This window comes from Pyxicephalus adspersus, chromosome 3, assembly GCF_032062135.1.
Source record: "Pyxicephalus adspersus chromosome 3, UCB_Pads_2.0, whole genome shotgun sequence".
NCBI lineage: Eukaryota > Metazoa > Chordata > Amphibia > Anura > Pyxicephalidae > Pyxicephalus > Pyxicephalus adspersus.
The window spans coordinates 69,317,543-69,339,018 of record NC_092860.1 but is presented as its reverse complement, the minus strand read 5'-3'; the positions used below and the strand labels follow the sequence as shown (position 1 = coordinate 69,339,018).

Sequence of the window (21,476 nt, the reverse complement as noted above, 5' to 3'; positions counted from 1 at the left end):
CCCCCCCCAGCCAGGTGCCATCCTGTGCCCCTAGATTACAACTCCCTACTAGGTGGTCGCCTATATCTCTAGATCGCACCCCCTTTAGGTACCCCTACAAGTTGCTCACCTGTACCTCTAGATCGCACTCTCCGCCTTATATCCCTAGATTGCAAATTCCACCAGGTGTGCCCCTGTACCCCTAAATCACACCCCCTCACCTTGTTGCGCTCTGACAATTAAACAATCGTTTAGGAGTGAAAATAGATCTTTACCCAAAACAAAATGTGCAAAAGTAGTGCGAAGTAGTAGTAGTAGTAGTAGAAGTAGTAAGAAAAGTAAAAAAAGACAAAAAAAGCCTGCAATACTCTGCTCACTGACAGGCGGCCTGGGTTGGAGAGATCAGCCAGGAAATCCTTCACTGCAGTCACAAACACGCAGCTGCAATCCCCCACAATTCTCTGTACGTATTGCGTCACATCACAAGCACCGCCCCTTACGCAAACACCGCCCCCTTCAAACAATTCTATTCGAACGTCCACCGTCCGTACAGCGGAAGTTTTCATACGTTGTGTTTGTACGCGGCTATGTTATTCCATGGTTTGTCTTTCCTTTGGGCAGATTAGATTTAAAAAGAAGAGCGCTGTGACAAAGTAGCCATGCCGTCAGGTTCGCGCTCACCAGCACGAAAACATTGGAGTGTGAAAAGCCGGAGCCGAGGCCCATCTTGTAGCTCTGATAGTTCTGACTTTGAGTCCAAGAAGAAGCAGAAAAAGGAAAGGACTTCATCCGATAGCAGGGAACGAGATCGGTGCCGTTCCGGTAGTTGGGAGAACGCAAAACAGAGAAGGCGCAGGTCCCGCAGCCATGGCAAGAGGATGAAGAGGGCACAGAAATCCAGGTAAGTGGGAAGCAGAAATCTTATTTAGCAGCACTGACATCTTTCCTACAAGACATGGAAGCCCAGGCTTGCACAGCTGTATTGCTTCCTCTGGTTTCATTGCACGGTGTATTAGGTATGTCATGGCACACAACACATGGAATGCAGACCTTTCCAGCCTATCTGCCTCTGGCCCAGGTTTTCTCATTCAGTGACTGGAATATATTGTAGGTTACATGTCCAATTTCTGTTGCAGGAAAAGAAAAATATAAACCAATTACATTTTATTTTTCATGCTACAAATATTCAGTAATCTGCCAAAGATCACATTATTTGAACAGCTAAGTAGCCCTCTCTTGTTTCTTTGGATCTCTGCTTTTACAAATTTTAGGTTCTGTAAAACTGGAAAGGAAGCGTCCTACTACCTGTAGTCTATAAATCTTGTGTATTTTGTACTCGGTAACATGTGGCTTGTGGGCCACTAACGCAGCTTTTCTCTTTAATTTGGAAAGAAGGACACAGCAAAGATTGTAAATCTGGATTATTGGTTATACCACCACCTGTGGGACTATGATGATGGACACAGTGCAAAATGAATAGCCCGGGCTGGTTAGATCAGTGTTACTCGCTGAATTCCCACCCCTTAGTATATCCAGTTTTACCATCCTTTTGAATTTTGTCCCAACTGTCCAGTGCCCCTTGATCCAACTTCCTAGTATTCCAAGTTTTGTGTGTCATCGCAATTTAGGCTTAGTTCACAGTGAAAACTGTGACATTTAAAGCGGAAGTAAACCCAAAACTCCTCAAAAAACAAAAAAAAAATCACACTTGCCTTTATTTCCACAGAGCAGTCGATCCGTCCCACGTCTTCCCAGTATCTGTCCGCTGGCTGGCACCAAAGCGCCAGGTGCCGTAATCTTTTCCTTTTTTTAAAAAAATGGTGTTGCAATTAAAAAAAAAAAAAAAAAAAAACAGAATTTTTACTTTTAATAAAAGGGTTGTCTACCCTTTTATGTGAAGTGAAAATTCTGAGTTTGGTACACTTTGATGCTCCTGAGTGACATCTGGCAACTGCTAGGCATCTGGAATTGAACCATCCACAGACAAGCCCAACAAGTCTCCTGCTGGCTTGGCTTCCCTCTTCTTTACGGTGCTCACTGTTCTGTCCAGTGCTGCCCTTTTCTTTCTTGTCACATAATCCGGACTTTCTCTGCCCCTTACCACCCCACCACAGGATAATTTTTTTTTCTCTGCAGGATATGAAAGATTTAGCATCAGTCCCATTATTGTGTGCTGGGGATTTATACTAAAGAATTTTACATAAAATACGTGGAAGTGTTCTCTGTATCACTAGTCTTTACTTGTTTGCATGTTTACATTCTTCTCCTACATGTACTGCTCCCTTTCTCCCCCTTTGCATCTTTGTCCACAAATATTGCTTATATATATATATATCTCCTTAGCACTTCTTTTCTGTACATACTGCCCAGTATCTTATACTCTCCTGTCCTGCTCAAGCTTTCCCTGTAAAACTCTCCATAGTCTTCTTCTGCACATAGCCTCTTATCCTACCGTTTACTCTCCCTCACATATTGCTCACTGTTATATTCTTTATACTTTTATCCTGCACATTCTGGTCCCTGCATAATGTCTGCATTCTTCTCCATTCAAATTCTGCCTGCAGACATACTCATTGCTCTCCTATCTTACACATCTTTCCCACAGTTATTCCTTCTGAGCTCTGAGAGTTCTGTACAATTTTTCTTCCTGCTACTTATATGCACACTATTTTTCCAAAATGTTTCAGTAGCTTTGTATCTTATATGCCTGACATCTCCTGTTGGAAATGGGCACTCTTCTCATAGTGTAATATGCAGTGCAGAATACAGAATTTAGACTATGTATTGTAAAACAAGTTGTACACAACGTAGTAATCTGCTGTATATAACTGGACCGATTGTGTAGTGCATGTTCAGCCTTGAATTGTTGCCCTTGTTGTGTTAAAATTGTACATGCTCATGTTGGCCTAAAGGGTATTTTTAGGTACTTTATATGGCACACACTATTTTTTTACCTATAACCCCAGTCTTCCCAGGTTTTTCCTGCACTTAACAACCTGTTTTAAGCATATACTGTGTTTGTCTTCTCTTGATTTCTGTTTTGTTTTTTTTTTTTCATTTAAGATCAAGATCCAATGAAAGGAACAAAGATAGAAAAAGAAGCAGAGAAAAGAGACAGAAGAAACATCAATCTTCATCTGAATCGGATCAAAGTGATAGAAGTGCAATGAAAAACAGAGAAAGAAGATCCACATCTAAGTGTTCGGTGTCTTCAGTTTCCTCTTCATCACCAACTAGGTCACAAAATCCAAAGTTTTCTTTTGAAGGTCCTACTTTGCAGGAGTTCTTTAATCTAAAAGAGGAAAACAGAAAAAAAAAGGAGATTATGAAAGCTATGGAAACACCAGAGGAAAAAAGAGCCAGACGTTTAGCCAAAAAGGAAGCTAAAGAGAGAAAGAAGCGGGAGAACATGGGCTGGGGAAAAGAGTACATGGGTTACACCAATACAGATAACCCATTTGGAGATAACAACTTACTGGGCACTTTTACCTGGAGCAAGGTTAGATCACAATTTTTTTTTTTCATTTCAGTTTGGGTTCCATTTTTATGTTCCCCATAATTTTTTTTTGTAGCAGACCAAAATACAACAAATGCATTGTTATAGCAAAATACCATCCAGATGATAATTATTTATTTAAACCATATTACCTATTACCAAATTTATTATTTTTAGTAGATGAGATAAATTATTTTGACAAGGGAAAGTTTGAACAAAGAAAGTCAAATTTGACAGGGAGAAATGTAAAAGATTCATAGTAGTTAGTGGGATATCAAATAGGTAGAGAAATATGAGTAGTTGACATTTTCATCAGGACATAATCTGCAAAAGAACATGGTTTTATGATTTTTGGTTAGGGTTGGCATGTATGGCTACCACAAGGTTCAAAAATTAAAATGAACTTAAAAGGGCATTCCTGAGGAGTACCATACAGAATGGGAAATAAATTATGCCAGCTAAATTTTTTTCTGAAATGTATGTGTCTGCTAAGCCGGAAGGTTGCTTAGCAATTAAACCAGAAATGTACATTAGAAGAGGGTTTAGGTATAATGGCAAATATGGCTTTGGGGGAATTTGGTGGTAGAGAAGGAGCTTGTTTAATGGATTGATTTTAACTGGACAAGGTATTATCAGTTTCTTGTGGGATAATGTGTAATGGCCTTCTGGGCCAGAGCAGTTTCCTGTTATGAGGAATTTACCAGCTTTTTAAACTTATTCTTCCGTATCTTTAGCATGAAGAGTGGCTGTATAAGCGTTGGAATAGTTCTAAATCCAAATATTGTAAAGTTATATACACACACATCTGATTAATGTCCGAGAATCTGATGTGTTTTCGGTGGTTGCCTTCCCCTTCAACATAGAACAGCTGCTGTGTTCTTAACCCTGTTTGTTCATCCCTCACTTGCTTTGGCTAGAAACTATAATGAACAATCGTTTCCCGTGGTGAAAATTGCAGGGTAGTATAGTTGCAGGATACGAGTTCTCCCTAGAGATCAACAGTGTTCGAATATCTGCAAATGTTTTTTTTTTTTTTTATTTATTATTTATTATTTTTATTATTTTTCAAAAAATATTATTAAATTTCCAATTATAAATTACAAACAATAATCCGCTTCCCATTGTTTCATGTAAAAAAGTTTTTTGTCTTGAGGAAATAGTGTGCTATAGACTGCTGATCTCATCTCATTAGCTTCAATGATCATGCTACAAGATTTTTCAAAAGCAGTGCTCTGGTAATGAGGAGACAGCCCTTTAAGCTTATTTTAGATAAAGGATCTGATGTGATTGTACCTAAAAACTTCCGCTGGCAGGAGGGCGAATTGTAGGTGAACAACTAAGGATGGCTTTCCCATCTAACAAATCTCCAACGCGGAAAAACCCCTTGTTGCACCACCTCCGAAATCGACCCTGATCGCATCCAGGAAGACATTTAGGGTTTTTCCAAAGAGGTGTAAGAGGAGCATGTTGGGAGTGAAGTTTGTAATTGTTCTTTTGTTCATAAGTACCTCTATCGGTATGGAAGGGCAAGCTAGGGCTTCTAGGATGTGGTATAGTGATCTGTCCTAGAGCTGCTTTTTGCGCCGCTCTCTAGTGCTATATTGGGAACTCCCAATTTGTTTGGGGTGTACAACGTTGACGCATTTATACGGTGTTGTTTGTTGCCCCATACAAATTTGAGTAGCTTGTTCTGTATGTTTCGAAGAATCATTTTAGGGATCACTATAGGGAGCGTCCTAAATAGATATGATAGCAGGGTTCTCCCTAGGCCCTTTTAGCTGGGTGTACCACCCGGCACTTTTCAGCACCCACCCGGCTGTTTTTGGGTGGTTACTAAAGAGTTTGGTCACAATACAGGGGCTCCCACCCACCTACAATTTCTTCCCACCCGGCTTAAAAAAAATTCTGGGTTGAGCACTGGATAGTCTAGGTAAAATACTCATTTTAATCATTGCTATTCTTCCAAACCATGAAGAAGGGGAAGAATGTCATCTGTTTAAGTCTCTTGCTATTGTGCGGAACAAAGGGGGAGGATAGTTGGCTTTAGTATTCCACTTAAAATCAAAGTTCCCTTTAGGTTGTGTTACTACAGATTCCGAGAATGAGATGTTGAGGGCCACTGATTTATCCCTAATAATTTTTAGTTCTGAAACTTCTGAAAACATATCCAACTCTTTAAACAGGTTAGGTAAGGAAATTAGTGGCGCCGAAACATACATTAAGGCGTCATCCGCAAACAAAGCCTCATTTATGTTTTGTAGGTCCACATTTGACCCCCTTAATATCTGGGTTAAGTCTTTTACTTCTCGCTAGGGTTTCAATTGCTAAGGCGAACAGTAGGGGAGATAAAGGGCAACCCTGCCTAGTACCTCTGCTAATTTTGATTAAATGAGGGTATTACACCTTCATTGCTATTCTTGCTGAAGGTGTTGAGTATAAGGAAGTAATCACTCTAAGGAACGCCGGGCCAAACCCCATGGTTTGGAAAGAAAAGACTCCATTTTAGCTTCTGATATGGAATAGGGCGCTTCATATATAGTTTGTTAAGTCATGAAATGCCTCTAAAACAACTTTCCTGTTTTGTGACTCCTGTCACCGAATTTATTCCTGGAAAGGGCAGCGGTGGGTCCTATGGAAAAAAAGCATGCCACCGCTCCACAGGAGGCCATGTTTACCCCCTCTGATCTTCTATCCGTATAGGTAAGAAAAGATTAGGAAAAAATAAAAAAAAACAATAAACTGCTCTTAAACTCAATATTCATACAGCTAACTTTAAACGCAATGAAAAAAGGATATCATTAAAGTCTACGGCTTGGTAGAGAAAAGAAGCAGGTATCTCAAATCCTCTGAAAAGGATAACTCTTCTTACATGTTGATTGAAGAATACCCAGAAGTTCAAGAGCTCTTTCTTCTAGTTTTGAAGATGGTTGCACTTGAGTCCCAGTAGGAAAAAGTGGTGACACAGCTCCCTCTGCTGGTGATTTAGAAGAAGGATCCATGGAAATAATTCCTAAGTCCTTGAGCAGATTTTCACCTTCCAGGAAAGTGGAAACTGCATATATTATGTTCTGATAGTTTAAACATTGCCGAAAAGGAAAGGCCCAGCGATTATCTAATGTGTGAAAGTAAAGCCTGAAAAAGGAGTTTTAATGTCCTTCTCTGTATAGTAGCTGGGGACAAGGCCGATGTAGATCATTACAGGATGGCAGCATAGATTTAAGAATTGCTTTTACTGTAGAATCAAGATTATTATTTTCAGGTAAGCCCCAGATTCTAAAATTATCACACCTGGAACGATTTCCATTAAATCTAGGCGTTGACCCAGGGAATGAAGTCCTGTTTCAGGTCAGTAGTGATCTTAATAATGGCCAATTCCCTCTCCAACAATGCTGCAAATCTGGCTATTAGGGTTAGCACCAAAATACACAGTGGCGTGAGTTTGGGCTGCAGGAATACTATCAGGACTGGAGGGGTCCTGAACTTTTGCTTTAGGAAGGACTCTAAGCAATAAGTCTGTATCTTGAGAGGAGAAGGGGTGGGGGGATGGGGGAGGCTGAATCCTCAGTGTGGACTTAATGGACAGGGGAGCACATGGCAGCATGCAATATTTCAGGAGAGGAGGTTATAATCTTACCTCTCTCCACAGGATCATCACTGTCAGAATGCTCTATAACTGCTGGGGATTAGGATGGCTTGGATTGCCTCTTAGATGCTGGCTGTGCAGTGTGCTGCTGGAGAGCGTGCTGAAGAGGGGGCTGCTTGTCCCCCGCCATCTTAGATGACAAAGGTGTTGCTCTGTTCAACCGCTCCTTGGATTTCTGTGGCTGCTTTCCCTTCATGATGTGCAACCAAAAGATGTGTGCTGTTAGTAGAGGATCCGACCTGTGGAGCCATGATCAGCTGAGTAGAAGGTGAGGAAGACTGGAGAGGCACGGAGCTGACTAGGGAAACATCCACACGTGTCCCCCACGCATGTACACTCCCTGCAAGTGTTTTAAAGTGAGGGGGTTGTTGGAGATTTTATCAAGCTTCAGGTTGATGGCAAGGTTAGAGTTGTTACAAAGCAAGACTATACTCTGTGTGGAGGAGGTCTACTAGATTGGGATGGGAGGGGGGGTGTAAGTTCCAGAGAATATGAAATAAGATAAAGAGGTCACTTCTTTGCTTGGAACCTACCTTGTAGTCTGGTCGTCCTGGAATCCTCCTTTGTCTGTCGTGGTGGAAACACTTCACAGGCTCAAGATCCGGTGAAGTAGCCTGCAGTGGATGGGGTGGAGGGGAGCTCCAATCCAAGATTGGACGATAAATACAGAAGGGGTGGGGATTTACCTTTTTTTTTTTTTTTTTTTTTTTTTTTTAATTAGGTTTTAACCTCCCCTCCCCCCAGTAAAAAAAAAAGGGGTCCCCAAAATAGGTTTGCATGTTGGGGACCCCCTGCGGGCCAATCTCGTGGCAATGAACATCAGGTGGCTGCCAGTTGTCTGTGCGCTGTGGTGCCTCTTAAAGTTCTCAAAACTGGCTGTGTTTAGGTTGGCGGTAAGATTGCGCTGCGGTTACCCCTTCCTCATGCCATAGAACCCTGGCTCAGGGAGACGCTCACTGCTGCCTGCAGTCAAATCTGCAGACGCTGCGGTGCAAGGGACTGAGTGACTGGCAAGATGCCTGTTACACATAGCTGGCCACACACATTCTGTGAACCCCAATTTCTCCGGAACAGAGGGATGTTGCCAACTGAAAATGTGGGAGCCAGTAGGAAATGTCTTTTATCCCCCCTTCCCTATTAAAATGTTATACCCATCATACCATGCTATCCCTTACTCTATGAACCCAAATTTCTCTAAGAAAAGGGAAATGTTACTGCTTTTAATCACTACAGCGCCATCACAAGATATGAAAATCCTCAATTTTTCTTTAACACTAGAGAAAGGAAAATGTAGAATAAGTGGGGGACTCTTGTGGCTACCCCCCCCCAATACAATTTTATCACTCCTACCTACCAGCCCTGTCACATATATATGTCCACTTAAGTTCTTTGAAACCCAATTTCTCCTGAAAGGGGAGCTGTAGGTATATTAGAATGTAGGATACGTGGGGGACTGCAGCGCCATCACAAGATATGAAAACTACCTGCCATCCTGTCACACATATCTGGCCACTTACCTTCTGTGAACCCTAATTTCTCAGGAATGGGGAGATGTAGGGCCCTGAAGATGTAGTAGCAAGAACATGTACCCCTTGGCTATCTCACGCATGAATTGCATTTCATTGGAAGTGTCCATTGCGGAGTTACTTGATTTGTCATCTTTTATTTAGTGCATGTAAGTTACGGAAACTAGAAATATTTCAGTTTAATTTTAAATTAAAACTATTCTAGTTTTACACATATATCTTTGTTTGCATTGTGGCCTGCGAGTTTTATCCCAATGTCAACTGCGGCCCCCTAATGAAAAAGTTTGGGCACCACTGTTATAAGAAATACTTTAAAAAGGTTAGCATCCAGGATTGATAACTTGGGATATCAACTGGGGGGTGGACCTAAGTTTCTATTGAGCAATATTCTATGGAATAGGGAGGTGAAAAGTTAAGTAGAAAAAATAAACAAGATAAGATTGGACATTTTTTGGTTCACATAAATATCACCACAATATACTTTTTATAAAAACATACATACACTTCAAAAACCATTTTTCTCTTTTTAGAGTACAATATCTTTTACATATAGTTTATCTTTTGATGCCATTGAACTGTCCTTGACGCGTTTCCCCACAAGGGCTTCCTCAGAAGGACATGCTTTAGTAGTAATTAAAGTTTCTTTAATTCCTAACATGGATATGTAACTATTTTATCACATAGTTAAGTATTAGATAGGCAGCTGTGTAATCCATAGGGCGAATACTTATTGAAGTAGATTTCGAAACCTGAATGTTGATTTCCCCTCCTTATTAAGGCATCTCATCTGCATTCAATGTTATCAATGATTTTTAAGTTGTTCGTTCTATGGTGGCAATATTAGATGGAAAGGAATCCATATGTAAAGCCCCATGTTTAGCAGCTGGCAAATTTAAAAAAAAAAATTAAATTTATGAGGATATATAATCAAATTCAGATATTAAGTAATTAAATTGGAGTGTATGATTAAATACCTCTATACCTAAAGACGTTCAAAAAATCAATAATGCATTATGATAGTTAAAAACTTACTTTTAAAATGTTTGTTCCCAGCATGAGCTCCTTTCTTTGTTAGTTTAAGAGCCGTGCATCTTCACTCAATGAGCAGCTGCCCTTAAATGCATCTAGTCCCATGTGGCTAGGATGAGTCTTGATGTTTGTTTCTGGGTAAGCACCCAGGAAAACGTGGGACACAGGACTCCTATCAGCGAGGGACTCTCTCGAGTCCTGTGCTGATGGCTCTGCCCCCGCACCAGGGGTGCCCTGGAAGGGAAATCCCTCTCCTCCACAATGCATACGAAGAAGAGGAAGTTTCCCCATACCCGCGCCGGCGTAAGTGTCAGCGCCGGCTGCCGTAAATAACCGTTCTTCTTTTTTTTTTTTTTTCTTTCTTTCTTTTGTTAAGGCTGAAGGGAGCCACAACAAGGAGGCTGAAGACCCGCGGGTAGCTGACCCCTGAACTAGCCTTTTTCAGGCCATGCAGTTTTTCAAGGGGCAGTTGTTGCTCACGTGAGGAAGAAGTTAAGTGTTAAACACAACTTTACTACCGGTGTGAATTCACCCTAACTTCAGATGTTCTCTAGTTAAAGCGTAACTATTGTGTGTGGGGGTGGAAAAAATTCACTTACATTTGCTGATGAAAAGCCCTTGAACCATCCACAAACCAAACCCAGCAAGATGCTGGCTCGGTTTCCCTCTTCTTTCCAGCACTTTTTGTTCCATCCAATGCTGCCACCTTTTTTCGTTCAGGTTCCTCCTCATGTCACCCAATCTTGCACTGCCCAGGTGTGATATCTGGTGATGTCTTCTTGCAGTAAAGCTCTGCCTGATAACAGATTTTGAAAATGGAACTTTACTTACAATTTATTGTGCTAAGGATCACTGCTGCTGTAACTTCACATCTGCAAGGAGAAATATACATCCCACAGGGTTGACACTTTTGTGCATTAATAAGTATTTGTGTGTATGTGTGTGTGTTTTTCTTTTTTTTTGTATGTTGTATTTTACCTATGTACACCTTAATCAAGCTGAACCTGACAAATTAAGGCAATTACTTTCAACAAGTATACATTAGCATGATATTTTGTTAGCACACTTTACCAGTTTTTTGATTCCTCTGTTATATGCATTTATCTTCCCTTTTACTGAAGGGTGTTTTATCTGCTGTAAAAATAAAAAAAAATGATGCTTTATTTCGCCACCAGCAAGAAAGACACTAGTAAAACCACATACCAGTGGTTAATACTTTTTCTTACAGTGAAAATTGGGGCAAGCTGTGAGGACACAAGCCCTCATGTGCCCCTCATAATCTCCATTTCCTTCCCTGTTCCAATAGTTATGGCTAGACACTAGAGACTGCTAGTGTCTCTCCAGTATGATGGGTATCAAATGGTAATGTATATTCGGGTGCATACCGTAGTCATTTATGGGTGTGTCTCCCTGGGGGAAAGCCACAGTTTGGCAGTAGATCTCCTTCCCCAACTATCTAGCTAGTTGGAGGCTGATTCCACAGTCAATAAATGTGTGCTTGCAGGGGGGGGCGGGGATCACTGTTTAATTCAGGCTGTTAATGATGAGATGGTGTTCTCATTGGCTGTCTTAAAAGTAAGCTTTTGCCCTATTGATGGCATGTACTGGCAGAAGAGGATGGGTGGTTTAAGAGAGAATACTTCACCATAGTTCATTGGTATGATAGGCATAACACAGTTGACTGTCTCTGAGCCTTTCAGGTGCACTTCAATAGTGCAGTTCAGTATATGAGCACATCTATTAGTTAGGTTGTGTGAAAAAGAAATATGTAAATATGTGTATATATTCCATTATAAACTGAATTATAAACCAATCGGTGTCTTCAGAGATAAGCCAATCAATGGTGGCCACTTTGCAAAAGCATTTCACTCAGTAACTGACAGACGAATAATGTGTAAGTTGAAGGCTTAGAAAACCTAATATATTAATTAATGGAGAATTGGTTTAAATGAGATTAGTAAAAAAATAATTTATACTCTTAATAATGAAGGCATTAGCATTATTTTTTTTTTTTTTTTATCTGGGGGCTGCTGTTGACATTGAGATAAATCTTGCGGGCCACAATGCAAACAAACAATAAAAGATGTATGTTTAAAACAAGAATAGTTTTAATTCAACATTTGAAATGTTTTTAGTTACTGTAACATACATGGAGGAAATTACAAATCAAGCATTTCTGCACTCACCATTTGATGCTCATTTTATTAGTGAAGGATACAAAACTAAAGCCAGCATACAGCATTGACCATTCCTGTACCAAAGAGCAGAAACTACACCATGCAATGTGTCATGTCAGTTATAGAGGACCACTAAATTTGTACCCCAAAATCTCTGCAATGGATACTTCTAAAGAAGTGGAATTTATGTGACAGCCAAGAGGTACATGTTTTTACCACTACATCTTCAAGTCCTTACACCTCCACCCTGAGAAATTGGGGTTCAGAGAAGGGAATCAGCCAGCTATGTGTGACAGGGTATAACATTTTATTTGGGGGGCAAAGGGCTTTTTCTACTGGCTCCTACATTTCCAGTTGCAAACATCCCTGTGTTTTATAGAAACTGAGGGTAACAAAATTATGTGTAACAGGCACCCCACCAGCCACTCAGTCCTTCACATTGCAGCGTCAGCAGATTTGACTGCAGGCGGCAGAGAGCGCTACTAAGAGTTTGCCCCTATGCAGGGTTCCATGGCATGAGAAAGGGGTTACTGTACCGCAACCTTACTGCCAGTCTGAACATAGTCTTGAAGTTTTATGAACCAGCAAGTACGAGCAAGTCTTACACAGCACAGAGCGAATATTGACAGTACCCTAATACTCATTGCCATACAAGTGGCCCCCTGGCCAATTTGGGGACCAAGGTCTTGAAAAAGCCCCTAATAATGTGAAAATATACCTGCTTTGTTATGAAGATATTATGCTTGTGACTCTGTATCTGGCAACTTGTTCTGTTTAGGGGGCTGAAATTAGGTTTAGTACCCACTCTCTGGGTCCCCTGTGTACCCTGAAAATATCACATTTCTATGACACTGTAGGAGATATGAAGGTTTACATTATTAATGACAGCTGCATGGACACAGACACAGCTGTCATGCTGCTGCTGGTATTATCTCACAGTACAAGGTGGGCGGTGAGCAGCCACAGCTGATTGTCGGGTCTATAGTACGTCAACTCTCTCCCTCTCCCTATAAGACAATGAGCAAAGAGAAAATGAACAGAGGACTGGATCTGGACGTAGGTTGGGCACCCTTACTCTTTAACATAACGTAACTTTTAATACCAAACAGTATAATTTATAAATATCATTTTTGTGAAAAAGATAAACTAAAGTCCATGCAGGATGTTTACAATTTACAAGTAGACCTGCACTGTTTTATTGGTCACCCATGTGGCATATGATATTTAATATTGATAAATTTGCATGTGCAAAAGGACCCCCGGGGCCACTTACATAGCAAGGAGCATTGGGGTGGGGCCCCTAAATTTTTCAGTTGTTTAAAAATTTAACGTTGTTAAATTTGTGAAAATACGATATAGGGGTTCCTGTTTCAAAAGCAAGTTCGCCTAGAACTCCTTAATTGAAAATGCAAATTGGGAGCCCCCGGGACCACTTGCATAGAAGGGAGCATTGGGATGTCCTGCTGTCCTGCTCCTATCTGCTATCACATGCATGATACCTAAAGCATCACCACATTTTAACATTATATAAAGGGTTTGTTTTATTTTTTTTTGGGGGGAAGGACCCCTACATTTTGTCTTGTGGTGGTAAAGACTGCAGGGTAAATCTGCAGCCTCATGGCATATTTGTGTCACATATCCCAGGTGGCTGTGGGCTGCTCCTTTTGCGCATGCCCGACTTTGAGAATCGGTTTTCCTATAATTTAAAAAAAAAAGTGCCCAATCTCACGCCTGCCTAATGAGATCAGAACTTCATGGAATGGTGAGCAAGACTGGGACTCGATGGGTTAATTTTGTAGACAGATTAGGTGAGAATTTTTTTCACAAAAGTTTTGCATTATTCAGATAAAGTGCCAGGGGCAACATTTGACCTTAGGCTGAATTCACATGGCTGTAAGGTTGTATTTGCAGTGTTTACCCCTCACTTTCCTCTTGCCAGGAACTACTGCTGCTTGAAAAACTGCTAGGCCTGAAATAGCCCAGCACTTACCGCCTATTACTAATAACAGGTGCCCAGCAGTTGCCAAGTAATCACCCAGGAGGTTTAAATAGTCCAGTTTTTTACTGCTAATATGAACTAAGCCTAACTTGTTACACCACCTTTATGACAATATTACACTACTACAAGGAATTACACAATTAAAACATGGAACACTGGAGAGTTGGATTAAAATACACAGCACTGGACTGTTCAGGCATAATATAAAAAAGATTGAAAAATTGTACATTCTAACAAGCCAGGCATTAGAAAGTTGGAATAAAGTATAGGAGGACAATAGAACACTTGACACAATATTTAGGGGTTTCTGGATACATGTGGCATAAATAACTGGGTAAATGTGTGTGTGTATTAGTTACCAATATGCCAAAAAAAGTTGTTGGAACCAGTATTAATTACTTTTACAAATCCAGATACTGTTCTTGTATCTGTAGAGTTTGCAACATCAGATTTTGAATGTTCCCCCCAAAAAAAGATGTTAAAAATAAAGATTTTTAATTCTTTAACATATATTTTACAGGCTCTGGAAAAGAAGGGAATTGGTCATCTTGCAGAGAGAGATTTGAAGGAAAGGAATAAGCGGATCCAAGAAGATAATCGGTTGGAGTTGCAGAAAGTGAGTGACAATTCAAAGTTGTTAGAATGTTGTGTTTTGGTTTTTTTTTTTTTTATTTTGTGTGGTCTGGTTTTAGTTGTGGGAAAAAAATCGGGTTTAGTGTGTTTCTGTTAAACTTTTCTGTTATTTTATGCCAATTGTTATCATATTTGAGGAAAAATAAAATTATAATGTAAACATAATTATTTGAACTTTCCTGATGTTTAACCCCCCTGGTGGTCTAATTATGTTCGTATTTTATGTCAAAAGCGGTATATTGTTTTGCGTGGAAAATTGTTGTTTAATATTTTAGGCCTGTAATTCTTAGGAATAACTCCTGGGTATGATAGTTTGAAACATAAATCATAAATTGTAATACAATAAATAAATAATTATAAACCATTTTATAAATGAAATAAACTTAAGAAATTCTCTAAACAAGGGTACAATAATGGAACAAACTTTTGGACTTATTTATTTTATTATTTGGATTTATTTTTTATAACTATCACTGTGATCAATGTTTTTTCAAAGCAGATTAAAATGTAGTCTGCTTTTAAATTTCCCGCGAAGCCACGCCTCTCCGGCGTACTGACGCTTCACGCATCACATTGATCAAACCGAGGATGTGATGCAGAAGCCGGCCGGGGATCGAGGGGAGCAGGTAGGATTTATTTTTTCCTACCCCAAGTGTGGCTCGGGTACCGCTTTTGGTATGTAAAATTCACCCCGAGCCACACTCGGGAATACTGCCAAGGTGGTTAGTATGTTTTGCATCTTGGAGCTGTGAAATGTCTTTAAATAGGCAACAAAACTCAGTCATCAAGTGACTACTTCTAGATTATATATATGATTTTCTAGCAATAAATCTTCTACATAGTCCTATATCAAACTCTCTAGTAACTTTCTAACTACAGAAGTTAAACTTGCAGGTCTGTATTTACTTGGTTTAAGTCTTTCATCTCCTTTAAAAGATTTTTTAGACAACCCTTATATATAAAGGGTTTTTTTTTTTTTTTTTTGTTCCTTTATTGTTTTTGGTATGCCCACCAAGTCCATCCATTGTATTATCTTTCAGGGATGCTCTGTGATTATTCCTTCTGATTAGCCAACTAGCCATTATTATCACTATGAAGGACGGCTGCCCCTTTTGGTTATTTGTATAGGATGCCATCGAGTCATTGTCCAAAGATGGGTTGTGTTCTTGGAGGCATCTGACATTACTGACATCAAATGACCTGGATTTGAAATGTTTCCTTAAATCTATCAACAAATTGGATGCCTGGGGATTTTATGGATTTTTTTCCACTTTTCTGACGTGACTCACTGTCAGGGCTAGATATGTCTTTGGTACTTGGATCCCTGATTTCTCAGGTGTTGGCAGTGGAAATTAAGCTGACGGTTATTTCTGACCACTTACCAGTACCCAAGTAAAATGGATTTTTTCTATTAAGGTTGAAAAATTGGGGAGATCTCTACATTCAAAATATTGCATTTTGAGAAGTTGATTGTGTAATACCTGATCTTTTAAATGCATCTATAATTTGTATTAATGCCTCCAGTGAAGATGCTGGCTTTGTCATAAAAAGGATAACATCAGCAAATAATTCAATTACATGGTTATCCTGGCCAACTTTAATACCTTTAATTTGGTTGTAGTGGTTCCATTGCTAAAGAGAACAGAATTGAAGATAAAGGACAGCATTGTCCTGTTCTATTTTAAATGGAAGGGACAGCGTATTAGATGTATATACTTGAGCTGAGAGAATTGTATATAATTCCATAATGGCCAACAGGATTGCACCTTGGAAACCAAACACCATCAGTATCTCTCTTGGATATCCCCAATGAATTGGGTCAAATGCCTTTTCGGCGTTGAGAGTTAAAAATACTGATGGAATTTGTTAAATTTCAGAGTATTGGAGTATGTTTAGCATACCACAAGTTCATCCAGGAGCTTGTCTTCCTTTTACAAAGCCTGCCTGATCAGATTGTATTAACTCGGGTGTCAAGATAAGTAACTGTAATGCTATAACTTTTGCTTAAATTTTCAAATCTGTGTTTATTAGTAAAAAAGGTCTAAAATTTTGTGGATTAGCTGGCTCCTTCCCTGGCTTGGGGGTAGTTAAAATAACTGCTTTCAACATTTCACTTGGAAAAAGTTCCAGAATTTACATCTGAATCAAAAACTTTACATAAATAAGGAGATACAGTCTGTCCAAAGGATTTGTAGTATTCTGAAGGTAAACCATCTATTCCAGGTGATTTATTTAGAGGAAGAGATTTAATTACTGCCTTTATCTCTTTTGGAGAAGGTTTATTTCTTCTACATTTTTTGTGTTAACTTAGGTAGATTAGCGGAACTCCAATATCTGGTAATCAGATTAGGTTGAGGGGTATTGGTATGATCCTTTAGATTCTGTAAAGTTTGGTAATATTCACTGAAAGCATTGGCTATATCTTGTTGGATTAAAATAGTATTTTTGGTGCATGGATAATGGATGTTTTTAATTGGTTTTCAAAGTTTGACTGCTTTATTCCCTTGACTATAGTTTTTTACTTCTGATTGTTAAAAAGGAGGGATTTTTTTAACATTCAAAAGTCTCAATTCAGACCTACATTTATAAAGTTCAGGAGAGAGAGAGGCAGTAAGATAAGATCTATGTGTCAATTTTAAGACTCTAATTCTATTAACTAACCCACCCATCTGATTCGATCTTTTTCACCTCCTTAGATGCTAATTAGATAAGTATACCCCATATAAGCTTTATGGGAACACCGTAGAACCACAGGGCCCACCTCAGAAATACTGTTAAATTTAAAAAAAGAGAGAATTTGTTTATTGAATGTAGGAGTAAATAAAGAAGAGTCATTCTGTAGAATTTTCACTTAGTTCCTCTTGACCAAATTGTTATAGGTGCAAAGTGTGACCACGCTATATTGTGGATTTCGGCAAAAGTGACTAACTGGAGAGTCCATTTATCCACTACAGATAAATCTATTCTGGGGTATAGAATAAAAAGTGGAATCTCATTGATCGGATGAGTGTAAACTTCTTCATACATCATAGAGATCTTTTTGGTGTAGTAGTTGAAGGAGGGTAGTTCTGGATTTGCTTTTCTTATTGGAGAGGTCCAAGGTTGCTTCCTGAATACAATTAGTCTCCACACAATATTTCGAAGCCTTGTTGCACTTTCTGTGCTTTCATCAAAAATTTCCTCACAAAGGCTTTAGTATGTTAGCAGCGTAAATGTTCATTAATGTGTATGTGACATTGTTGATTGATGTCACCAGTATAAGATAACCTCCTTGTTGATCCTGATCAATGTGAAGAGGAGACAGAGTTCAAGGCAATGAAGACATCTCTTTTATTCTTGGGGAATCTGGCATGGAATACATAGGGGAAGTTTTTATTACAACATTTCGGCATGTTGGTTGGACTGAAATGGGTTTTCTGTATACACAGTATATCGCACCGTTGTTTACGTGCCTCCATCCTATAACATGTTTGGTTTATAGGGGCTGTTTAGTCCTTTACCTTTAAAAATAATGAATACGTATAACCATAATATTTTGGTATCAAATGCTTGGAGTCAAATAGTTTCTGTTTAACTAAGTGCCGTTGAATAGTGAACCCCCATAGACAAACAAAACATACTAAATAGGAAAGTGTATTTTCAATTACCTTGGACAGCCCAGTTTTGGATGTGAATCAAGCAGATTCTGAACTCCTTGTATGTTGAAGACCTATGGCTACCCAAAAAGTTTTTGCAGGGCCTCCTGAATGACATTGTGAAACACTCTCATCCTGCAAAACTGACTTGACCTGTGGATCTTTAAAGGGAAGTAAACCCAAAACAATAAATTCACACTTACCTTCAATCCCGCGGATCAGTCTATCCACCGTGAGGTTTCTTCCATCGGCTCCCTCAATGTCCTGGTATCCGTCTTCAGCCCGGCGCAGAGGGAGCGCCAGGCATTGCCATCTTTGCCTCTATTCTTCAGTGTTCTTCTTCCTACGTCACTTAATCTTGCGCTCCCCAGGTCCGAGATCGAGTGACGTAGATTGGGGAAAAACTTGGCAATTTCACTGCGCATCTGTGACATCGGCAATTTTTTCCTGATTCTGCGCTCCAATGAGTTTTAGCATTAAGGGGGTGGTGCTGCACCCCCCCTTTTTTTTAAGGGTGTTGCATGTAAAAAAAAACAAACAAAAAAAAAAACTGTAAACTTTTTATTTGCATTTATGCTAAATACGTAAAGTACATACTTTGTAAGGATGGTGTGACACCAAGGCAGGATTGGAGGTGGAAGGGAGATATATTTGCCCAGGATTCCTCTTTTATGTGAAGTAATTTCCCCAAGATTCCTCTCCTGTGTGAAGTAGCAGGTGGAAGGTTACTTGTGGGGTAATTAATGAAGAAGCACTGAGGGAGGGGATATAACATAGCCAGGAGCTCACTCAGGGGTTCAGCTCTGTTTGGAGACACAGACAGTCGGTCTGTGTGAGGGAGCTCAAAAGTGAGTAGTAGGTTGCTGAAAGTTTGGTTTTGAGCTGACAGGGAGAAGCCCTCCAGCTGATAGACAGGGACATCTGATGTATAGTAAGTGCCAGACAGGCATAGTTTTCTTTTGCTGTTTTTGTTATTTTATCTGCAACCTTCAATAAACCTGGCTGCAAGTCAGCTTAAGGCTGATACCTCAGTGTGTGATCTGAGTTGGATGAACCAGACAAGTGTCCTTTGACCCCAGCAAAGGCGATTCTGAGCGTAACCCCTCACAATGGATAACGCTTGATTCCCTGTGGCTTTCAAGTTTACTTCTACTACTACAATCGAATATATATAATATATATGAAATCTATATCACCTATATTTGCAAATTCCTCCAGGTTTCTCTTTTTAACTAATATCCTAAGACTATGTAAGAATCATTTTGTTTACATTGTTTACATTTTAATTGCTGCTAAAATGCCAGCTTTAATTTCTTTTTCTTCCTACTTAGAGATTGTTACCCTTTATACTGTTTTAATTGAAAACTGGTGTGATCACTGGGTTCTTTTAGGTTGGACACCACTGTACTATATTCAGTGCCTCTCTGCCAGTAGTTAGTTGGCAGCCTTATCTATAATGTAAATAAATGGTGCAGAGAAAGAAGGGAGAACACCCAAACATAGCCAAAAGATTTGAAAATTTTCACTCGAGCTCTTGTAAACATTGAGGAAAATTTTGCTTTTCAGTGTTTTACATCTACAGAATTCATGGAGGGAAAGTTGTTAAATGTTTTATGTTGTCCACTTCACATCATGTGTGTCATATAAACACATTGATTCTTCAGTTCTAGATTACTCTTAGGAATTCGAGAGAAATTTTGCAGGCCGGGCAGTGGTTGGCTCAAGAGCATCACTATCGTTGAATAGACAGACCTCCACACCCAGAATTGTTGAGGGACCTGCCCAACTGATTTGGGTGACTTACAAAACCCTCCAGTAGCTATTAAAAAAAGGTACAGAAGAGTTTAGAGGGGCAGAAGTGGAATGGGGTTTACATTATGCCTAAAAATGGGCTTTAAAACTTATTTACTTTTAAGCCTTTTTCACTATGTTTCTGTACACACAGCTAGGCATTTACAATAGGTGAGTGGTAGCAGCTTACATGTTTTTCCTAAACCAGGTGTATTTAAATGTTTTCTTTTCAAAGGTAAAGCAGTTGCGCTTAGAACGTGAACGAGAAAAAGCTATGAGAGAACAGGAGCTTGAGATGTTGCAGAGAGAAAAAGAAGCAGAGCACTTTAAGACCTGGGAGGAGCAAGAAGACAATTTTCACCTTCAGCAGGCAAAACTCAGGTCTGTTCTGCAATAGTTATTTCTGAATTTATAATTTAAACTTGAATTTATTTATTAAAGTTTATATCTAAGATTTAGTGATTTCTGGAGTGAAAGCTTCTATATTGTGCATAATAATCTGGTTTGTCCTAAAAAAAAAAAAAAAAAAAAAAAAAAAAAGTATGGTAATTGTAAAAAATTGCAATGCTATAGCTAAATCAACACACCTATAGCCTAAATGTGCATTTGCTCTAGTCAAAGGTTTAATCAGGTTTAAAATGGTTAAGATTCATGTTTAACATCCCCACACGAAAAATGAGGTTTGTAGCATGTTTATAGCAAGTTTTTTTTTTTTTTTTTTTTTTTTTTTTTTTTTTTTGGGACTCCCATTAGGCACATGTTAAAATTGATCTCCAGGCAAACAAAGATGCAAATTGAGTCAACCATTTAAAAACATGGAGACCCACAAGGATCCTATGGGTGAAGAAACATTCTTTAAGAGAACCTTTGAGATGGCAAATCAAGTTTGACTAACCTCCTAATTAAAAATTGGCCACATCCTTATTGTTCCACTGTAGGTAAAAGTTTGAGAGATTCTCAATGAATAGGACTTTTAAGGCCGACAATCAATTGTAACTATATATCAAAAATCATATCTTTATTTAATAACATTAAGAACATAGACATTAAAATTCATTAAAAATGTGCGACAAAACACAGTCAAATATTCCTGTTTGGGTTACCCAATCGTAGGGGCATACCCTGTTGGAACTCGATGCGTTTCACATATTAAATCCGCTTCTTCAGGAAAAAGTTGAAGACAGAAATATCTAAAATTAAAATAATAGATCTTTTAACAACAATCATCTCAAAACAATCCAATGTCAAACCATTGTCTTTTTTTTTCTTTCTTCAAATATGGATGAACCCAATTCCTGTAGCACATAAAGCCCCACCTAACAGGTGAGAACAGGCAAGGACAGTAGTATTTTGGACTATGATTTACTCACTCACTCACTTACTTTACTTTAATGCAAATTCTCTAGAGGAGGAGCACTATCTATGATCTATGGTCCTCCCTGCTCTGACTGTGGTCCGGGTTGTGACAAGGGAAAATGTGGGGAGGTGGACCTGGTTGCAGATTCTAACCTCATACAAGCGCCGCTTCATATCTGACTGCGATGCTTAAATAAAGGAAATACATGGAG

The 21,476-nt window shown here is 39.2% G+C and overlaps 1 protein-coding gene across 1 annotated transcript in view; it reads left to right on the top strand.

The window, feature by feature from the left end:
- The first annotated feature begins 462 nt into the window (after positions 1-462).
- The window catches only part of LOC140326461 (splicing factor Cactin-like), a 47,566-nt gene continuing 26,552 nt past the window's right edge, over positions 463-21,476 (top strand). Inside the window, exons 1-4 of the mRNA XM_072405070.1 lie at positions 463-880; positions 3,043-3,478; positions 14,370-14,465; positions 20,144-20,289. Of these exons, the coding sequence (XP_072261171.1) occupies positions 639-880; positions 3,043-3,478; positions 14,370-14,465; positions 20,144-20,289 (920 nt within the window). The 5' untranslated portion in view covers positions 463-638. The remainder of the gene's footprint in view (positions 881-3,042; positions 3,479-14,369; positions 14,466-20,143; positions 20,290-21,476) is intronic.